Genomic DNA, 9,092 nt, shown 5'->3' with positions numbered 1-9,092 from the left:
GTTAATTGTACAATAATAATGCTATCCCGACATACACCGTATGATTTTATTGTATAGCATTTAATTGTACAAGAAAAATAGGACAGAACCTATTCGTGTATTTCTTGCTATACTAAAAAATTTCGACAAAGTTTCCCGACATACACGGTCCAATAAAATGGTATAGCATTAGCTATACTATAAAATGGGATCGTGTATGGCGGGCATTAGTATGATCAGAATGACGGCCTATGAATATTTATGATGATATGATTAAAACGCACTTCACGCGTGGCTAGACTCCCGGGACAGTCCGTCATGTCATCCTAATTAAATCTCCTTATCTTATCATTTCAGTTTAGAAAGAAGATTCCTCGAAACCAAATAAATTGAACTCTGTGCGAATCCAGTGCGACTCATTTCGCAGTCAACTCGGCTTGAGGCCATATACGCATTCTGCGTGCAGAGGACTGAGCCGGAGTAGACAGAGATCACTTGGGCGACACACTGCGATCAAGGGAACGAGCTCCGGAAAGGACGAACTACCTAAGCCAACTGGTCTCCAAACCGAAATGGTCAAGGACAGGCTTTCCGTCGCGTTCACAAAAGGCGACGAGTCGGTAACTGTAATGAAGGGAGATGAGATATTAACTGGCACACGGAAGGTTTCCACTGGCACCCAAGCCTCAGGCAGCAACAATGGAACAACCGTCGCAAAAGGAAAGAGCTTCAAGATCCCAAAGCGATGCTTGATCGCAATGATCATCGCAAGTGGTGTTGGTGGACTCCTTTCTCTTGTTGGGGTGCCCTTGTTGCTTGGCGCCATCGGATTCGGGGCAGCGGGTGTCACGGCTGGATCCCTTGCAGCTCTTTGGCAGTCCACGATGGGTGGGACCGTCGCGGCTGGGAGTCTCTTCTCCATTCTCCAGAGTATTGGCGCGGTCGGCTTGGGTGCTGCCACTTCTCTAACGGTCACCGGAGCCACCGGAGCTGCAGCCTTCGCCTTCTGTGCAGCCTTCGATCGCATGATTGGTTATCATGCTGGAGCCGGACCTTGCTAGCAACGCATTTTATAAACAGGTAAGCATGCTGTCGCAAACCAACAATGGCAAGCCGTTTGTTCATTTATTCAAACAAGCACAGTTTGAAAGAAACTAGCTGACTGTATCGGCCTATATGTTTGTTCCCGAAACGGAAACATCACATATTGATCTATATATCAAGAACTTGTCCCGGTTCCTATTTTCGTTTGTTTAATCCAACTGTATAAAAATCATTACATTATGTCAGGACACGATTACATATGTACATTCCATAAAGCAGCGCAAAATGCAAATAACTAGAGCAACGGTGACCAGGATGGCTTTGGAAACCTCTTGGGCGTAACTTCGTGGCGTACATGTACTTTATCGAAAGGTCTTGGTTGACATTTGGGTCAGTGGATCGTACTCATTATGATATGCATGGTCATAGTAAACATACGGCTCCTTGCCTTTTGTCTCCACTCAAATTCAGTGTCTCATTAATATTTATGCAATATCGTTTCAGGATATCTTATCAAGCCCCATGAAATGACAAGGAGTGTACTACAATGTATGCAGTGATCGATGTTAAAGGATGATACCGTTAGATGTTAATTTTTCATACGAAAATGCCTTCCTGCTGGACCGTGACTTCTCCAAATAGGATGACTGAGACATCACTAAACTGCATTAAACAGCGCAGCTGAATTGAATGTAACCATAATTTAACCAGGAATTGGTGAGCCACGTCTAAAACCGCCTTGTGTGAGCGAAAACCGTTTTGTAGGTGATCAGCTTTAAAGTCTGATGCTACTTTTTGCATCACATGGTGGTGAGAATGGGGTATCTTTCTCCTGGCCGGGTAAATCCCACGCCCATAATGTTGTCCCTTTAACTGATTAAATTGAATAACGTAAGTGGAATCAACTCGGAAGATACTGGTACACGATCCTTTCTGAACTCAATAAATGTTTAATGTCTATCAACTCTGAATGAACAAGACTTTTGCCCCCTCCTCGCCCGAGACAAGAGCTACAATATACGCTATGCTGGCTTTAGTGTTACCACTTGTGTTGGCGTAACACGCATCTCCATCTTACTGACAACATCGGTAAAGAAACCCATGCAACTGCATTAGCATTCAGTCAGCATCACGGGTAACGCTAATGGGCATCAACAGAGGGAATGCTTTTAACACGCTACTACATCAGACAATTTTTTTGTCGTGAGTGCTCAACAATTGTAAATGCATGAGAGGTCTGTCGCTTGGTGGTTTGGCTGTGTATTAAATGCAACGAACATGAATTCTGTATTTACTACAACAGGAGCTAGAGGGGTCCAGTTGCCAGTTCTTAGTGATGAATGTTCCTCAAAAGAACGCTGAATACATTTTCCAAGGAGCGACTGCACAGGAGTTTAACTTTGAATAGTGACGATTAGTACTAGCGACTGGCCCAACTGGCTCCTGTCTGTCGTTTCCCTTTAAATGCTGTAAGTCAGTTAGAATTGCCTTGAATCATTTATACATCTTCATGTTGTACCGCAGGTTTTTTGAATAAATTTAGCAATTTCGGTTAATAATCGGATGTTGATAGGAACCAGGCCCGTTGTTCAAAACAAGTTAGTCACTAAACTTGGTGTTAAATTGTTCTTTGCGTTAAGTCTAATGGCTTAACTGAAGGAGATAGGCCTATCTCTCGGGACACGGAAATCTTACACTCCGGACGGATTGGACCGGCCTCGTCCTGTCGCGGAGGAGACGTAATGAACTGTCCGGGAGGGTACGGAAATCTAGGCTGGGCGCCCGAACGACAGCGTGTCATGACGGGGTGTCATTGGTCATCATGGGTGCACAGATGTAAAGATTGCAGTGTCCCAGGTAAAGAAACCCCTCGTGTGTAGCGGGCTTTAATCTCTGAGATAGTGACGGTGTAAAAGTAGAATATCCCCCTGGAAAAAGTATCCGGTCGTATTGTATTCTGACGGATTTTCGTATAGAGGCCATGACCGTACATTATAATCCTTTGTTCCGAGGACATTTCAAACTTCTACACCCATTGCGGTGATGCTGGTCCCTCGGCTGTGGAACCATATACCTTATTCCGTCACAATACAATATGGACGGGCACTTTTCCATCGGGACATACTACTACACCGGTCTGTTTTTGCGTCGTAACCATGTTACAAGACAAATAAATAATGAATAATGACTGAGGTCTGAGCGAAATGGTAGCGGAAATGATGCATCGACGCTTCGGCATGCTGCTACCTGTTGCGTGATACATATGTACTTTTGAGGCTTTCACATTTGTGCTAATATCGGGTTGTGCTAATGTCAGGTTGTGCTAATATCAATTTTTTTAAATTGCCTGGGTCCCCAGCCTCTACGACAACGAGAGTGAGGTTAGGATCCCACACAAATATTAATAGACCAGCCCAGGCCATCGCGAGACATCGTTGGGGTGAACCGCTGAAAGTGACTCTGGAGGCGAGCACGAGAACTGCCCAAGGGAGACGTTATATTCTCGCAGATCCACTTATAAGATTGTATTGATTTCTTCCTTTCCTACACTTCATTCGCGTGGTGTGGTGAGGAGCTTGTGGATGGTGGGAGTCGTCTGCTCATGACTACCACGTGGGGCAGCAACCAACTACAGAGAGAGTGGTCATTAATTTTAAGGGCTGCTCTTGCATGTATTTTATAAAGGATTTACTGAGTATTTGTTATTAATGGACTATTTCTTGGATGCGGGAACATCCTGAAACGGATATGGAACCATGACATGCTCTTGTTTTGGTGGAGGAGCAAAAGGTGGGTGTTATCGTCTGCTTCTTGTTTTCAGTCCGTTGCTGTATCAGTTCGTAATAAGCTCATCCATAAACCCCAACTGACAGTACACAAACGTTATTAGTTGAGTTGTGTTCGTCAGTCGATGGGGGGGGGGGGGGGGGCTATTGAGCTCTTAATCTCATGGGACACCGTTCGGTCTTCGGTCTTCCTTGGACTTTTCCAGCTTGGAGAGGATGCGGCACGCACCGCCGTCTTTCCATTTGGGACACCATTATTCCGGACCACTAGCCAAGTTTGCAGTATTGGCGTTAGAACTTGAGTCGACTTAATTACTGAGGGATCGATTCCACAAAGAAAATAAGCCACGAATATTGATTATTGATCGAAATTATAAAACACTGATCTTGGTTTAGAGAGTGTTTCATAAAAAATGTATTAGCCTTGTTTTGACCACAGAGGGTTTGGTGAGACAACCATGGATAAGTTCTTGGGTTGGTATAAAACTGTGTCAAAGCACATTCTCGGTAAATTTTGCCTATAACATAAGAATGCCATCAACTTACCCGACTGTGCCAAAAAATGAAAGTGGACTAATGTGTCCTTTCCATTTGAGTCATGATATTGTGCAGATATCGCCTATATGGGAGGTTTGGTATAGCCTCCAACTGCCAGAAGGAAGAAAGCATTCCCTCGTTGCCAATAATCGTTCTTAATCAAGCCATCGCCCACGGTCTACAGACATGGGACTACACCAGGTTTGTTTATCAAGAAGGTGAATAATATTGGCGGGCGCCGGGCGCCAATAGCAACACTCATCATATTGCCATCAGAGATATTGCTTCCATCCGGTTCTCGATCATGCGATCGACCCTCTTATGAAATTGGTCATTTTGAGGCGGAAAATGAGATTGGCTTCGGCGGTAAAGGTGTACATGGCAGAGAACTCGTGAATCGTTTGTCTGATGATTGTGATGCCATTAGGTTGATAAAGGGAACCAGGCACACCTGCTACATATCTTTGGATGTCACTTGAACACCTGAACATTCACCATTAAAACAGTGGTTCTGCAATGTGATTGCACGTATCATTCGAATTAGGGGTTGACCACAGGCTGCACCATTTTGGCTAGAACTTGACATCCTAAAGTGATTAGAACTTCTTCAAAATGAAGTGAACCTGGAAGGCTCTGGAGAACGAAGAACAGACTCCCACCCTTGAATTTGGCATTTGCTTGGTTTTGAAAGAGTTCTAATTGCTTTAGGATATCAAGTTCTAGCCAAAATGATGACGCCTATTGTCAACCCTTAAGACCAGAATTCCCTTGGCGATCGGTGATCCCATGGAGTAAGATGAACGCTATACCACGGACTTGTAAGTCCGTGCTAATACAATAACTGTTGGTATAGGATACAAAACAATCTCCGCGAGGTCTTGGGATGGCATGCTGATCAGCAACCTATTCTACAGACAAAGCCATAAAAATTATTCAACGCATTCCGATCAGGATAAACCGCTGTCAACAAATTCGATCGGCTACCAGAAGACCATCCATCCAAATTTATCCCTAATATTTATATTGCTGTCTTGAAGCAGGCAGTCGTCAGTGACAGGCGGTTGAGGTCAGTGAAAGTTCGCTACTTGCCAAAAGATGTCCTATTAATGATGCCGTGCACCGGCAATAGAGATGTACCGTAGGCTATACGTTGCTTTTGCCGAGATTTGAAATCCGTGCATTGCTGTTGGCCATACCAGATCACCGCCAGAAAATGCCAAATCTCAGTTGAATACTTGCAACAGATTTGCCAGGTCTCAGTAGACATAGGCCTATTTGCAGCAGATTTTGAATGCAGTGACATCGGCTGTGTCGGTGTAACCAGAACTCTATGCCAGACTGTCCTTCGAACGTCATCGCATCACAAACGTACAGTGGTCCACCTATAGCTTCTGTCTGAAGTCTCCATTTAAATCATTTTGTTCTGGCGCTTTGACACACATAAAACAGAACACATGGAAGTCGAAAGCAATCACATTTTCCCGAAGGGTCTTCCGGCCGAGCTATGCTTTCGAGGACAGCGACCGAAACCGATTAGAGAAGACGTTGTTCATTCTGCAAGCCAAGCTGTCAAGGAAATGAACGAAGGTTTTTTTAATAGAATAGAACAAGCTTTACCTTGTTAACCATCACGTCACCGGCGTTGTTTTGTTCTCCACCTTATTGAAGAAGATATGTAGGGTTTGTTAATTTCCTGTTTGTTCAGAGTTCCAACCATCCTCCGTACTTACTTAATTCGGCGATTTTATTCAAAGTACCGCCCACGTTGACGTAGAAATGAGTCTCGGCTGACGAATGAATCTTGCGCTACTCCACGACTGTGGGACTAACTCCCATGCTGCGCGTCTTAATACGGGAAAGTTGCAGCATCCCGGCCTTCAAGGAAAACCTTAATGGTCGCTACATGCAGAGTATACCATAATGATTTCAGCTGAGTAAGTACATGTAACAATTTTGATAATAACACTCTAAATGCACTTAATTAGTATCATCAAAGACTGCTTTCTTGCTTCGTCAACATAAGGTTGTCGAAAGGACATCAGGGCAGATATGGAGGAGCCGTATACAGTATAGACTCTATGCTCATTGCACCCCGGTGTAACATCTGTGGTTGTTCTCCATGTTTCAGTGTTTCCAAACAATAGGCAGCTAGAGAGACCATGACTTTTCAATAGGGGGGATACACAGAAAAACTCGTCAATCTATTTTTGAGCGTTCCCAAACAATGAGGGGAAACACTCAAAAACAGAAACACTCAAAAACATTACACCGGCCTAGAGGAATGGCGGCTCGAAGCGAACCTCAACGTTATTTCACTTCTGCGTTTTTTTTTCGTCATTCCTGACCAACCATAATCAATTTCGCTCCGCAGAACGGCTGGCCGCCATAATGCCAGAGTTGGTCGTTGCTAATCGATGTTTTATGGCCACATGGAGTCGGATGCTATTTCATGATAGTATGGTCATCAAGTATGTATATTGATTGCACTGACAATTCACCATTAATCGCATTAATGTTTGTTATCCAATCCTTCATGCACAGGATCTTTTGTTTTAATTATCTGCTCTATAGATATATCGTATCACGGACGTATATAGACGTCCGTGCCCGTATAGACATTCGTCCTTGCAGAACGTATGGATACGTCGTCCTTTCTCAAACCTGGCCCCGACAGGAGTGTATTTCGCATAACAGAGCCTGCCCCAAACTAAATATGGTGCTGGACGTTATTCGAAACCAAAACCAACACTCTACTACTGATTTTTGCTCTGGACGTGCCAATCACTTGTCAATCATTTAGACATGAGAATTACTTTTCTCGGGTCTGATCGTTAAATATCGTTTCGCCAGGGGTTTGGTGGACTGATCAATTTGTAATTAACCAAATAGCCAAGGGACGCTCACAATTCCCCCACCGTAAATTAGTCAACAATTTCCAGTGATTTCTAATTGGGATTGGTTCCCAACATATATGTAATATGATATTGACTGGATGCATGGTACCGTTCAAATGATACTTTGCTACTACTGAAAGCATTATATCAGACCTCAAATAGAAATCCAAGAGGCTGTATATCTAAGACAGTGAGGGCCGATTTTATTATTCTGTCCTGAGCAGACAGTTAGTCAAGCAATGCATGTATTGTCTTCCAATCAGAAAGATCCACACTCTACCCCACTCCATGACCACACTCTTACCACCTCGGTAGTGTACTTAATGAAGCGGGAGAGGAAGTATAGCATACTAAGTGGAAGATGGGGCGACATCATCCTGACCTTTAGGGCCATTCACCACTTACCCATGCACTGATGAAGGAAGTTTTCTTCGGATAGCTCAAGATAAGGTTACGACTGCACCATGCAGAATCGCTTTTGATACCCGACGGCGACGGTCAACGGCGGGAAAAACTATTCATGTATAGCGCCCCTTTAAGGACGCTGTAGTGCTATCTTGATACATCATTAGCTGCACGTGGTTGCAAGGTGTTAGCTGTATTACTTCCGGGTTCAATTGAGGGGTGGTAACGAATCATTCTTTTCGTTATATCCCGGTCAAGTCATCCATACTGTGGAAAGATCTGAGAAAAACTGTATGAAGAGGGGAGAGAGGTAAGTAGAGCCAAACCTCAAATTGGTTTATACCTTACAATGCTCTGGTCCACTTTATGTCCCTCAGGCTGAATTTTTCTGTGGGAGCAAAGCTTCAATTGCGGCCTGAACTGATAGAGGTGCCCAATAAAGAACACTAAATTTGTTTCAGAGGAAATGGGGGGGGGGCAAAATAGCCCTGTTTTCCTAATTATTATCTCGTTTTCCAAGTTTCTAGCAGATGGAGTGCATGAATGGATAAATAAGATATATGAGAGTTGATGCGGATTTGTTGTAAAACGCTAATGTTTACTGATATCCTTGAAGTCCTATACACACTCATAACCGGCTGAGTACTCAAACTATGAATTAATTGCTGACCTGGCATTGAGATACTCCTCATTTGAAAGAAACTAGGCCTTGTCTAGGGAGTAGTCCTGGGTGTCTATTTGTGTCACAAATTCTAATATATCACTAAAGGATCAATAAAGCTGATTTGGAACAAAAGAATGATCTGTCATGTCTGCAGGAGGCAATGAGAAATCGTAGGTAACATGTTGAACTTGAAAATCAGAGATAACTCAGTCCTTGACTGTGTCTTGTCACAGGGTGCTAGTCTGCTTCAAGCCCTTCCAGAGAAAAAGTTTGTGATCATTTTCATAGTGTTTCAAATGGATTCTTTTGAACCATTGTTAGATTAAAATGAGTGAGGACCTTACGTTACATGGAATGATGGGGTGTTGAGTTGGGCATTGGCTAACCACTAACACGATTATTGAGGCCTGAATGTTCCAGTACCTTTATGCTCAAAGACCTCATGGAATGATAAGCAGACCTTTTCGAAACCTTATCAATGGAACTTCACTTCACATTCAAAGGGGTGAATAGAAATTTCAGAAACACTTGGATAGAGGTTGTTTAATATTTGGGGTTCTAAAAATAACTCAGCAAACTTGGTTTCATTCTGTCTCCTCTTTTGTGTTGGTGTTTCTGTGATATCGAGCCAAGATGCCAAAGGGGAGGATATTTCGTGCTTTTTCAGCTGTTTCATTGGCGACACTGAGGAATTCAAGACATCTGAGTGAGTACAAATCGTTTTAAGGGTTCTACTCTCCAAAGCAAGCTATATGGGTTGTGATATTTTTGGTTGTTTATGCT

The 9,092-nt window shown here is 43.4% G+C and overlaps 2 protein-coding genes across 3 annotated transcripts in view; both read left to right on the top strand.

Moving 5' to 3' along the window:
• Nucleotides 1-551: 551 nt before the first annotated feature.
• Nucleotides 552-1,040, top strand: LOC135483956 (interferon alpha-inducible protein 27, mitochondrial-like). The gene has a single exon (XM_064765030.1). It carries the CDS (start codon nt 552-554, stop codon nt 1,038-1,040), a length of 489 nt encoding a protein of 162 aa, XP_064621100.1.
• Nucleotides 1,041-3,555: 2,515 nt separating this feature from the next.
• LOC135502193 (multiple C2 and transmembrane domain-containing protein 1-like) overlaps nt 3,556-9,092 on the top strand; it is a 55,000-nt gene continuing 49,463 nt past the window's right edge. The window contains exon 1 of one of the 2 annotated variants that reach the window (XM_064794909.1): nt 3,556-3,813. In XM_064794909.1, the coding sequence (XP_064650979.1) occupies nt 3,780-3,813 (34 nt within the window). In that variant the 5' untranslated portion in view covers nt 3,556-3,779. Of the gene's footprint in view, nt 3,814-8,899; nt 9,016-9,092 lie in introns of those variants that run through there. The other variant, XM_064794863.1, reaches the window with a different exon arrangement.

The sequence above is a fragment of the Lineus longissimus genome, chromosome 2, assembly GCF_910592395.1.
Source record: "Lineus longissimus chromosome 2, tnLinLong1.2, whole genome shotgun sequence".
Taxonomy (NCBI): domain Eukaryota; kingdom Metazoa; phylum Nemertea; class Pilidiophora; order Heteronemertea; family Lineidae; genus Lineus; species Lineus longissimus.
This window is presented reverse-complemented; position numbering and strand designations above follow the sequence as displayed.

Bases quoted from the DNA above. Each gene is read 5' to 3' on its own strand.
- LOC135483956 (XM_064765030.1), top strand. From the start codon at position 552: ATGGTCAAGGACAGGCTTTCCGTCGCGTTCACAAAAGGCGACGAGTCG.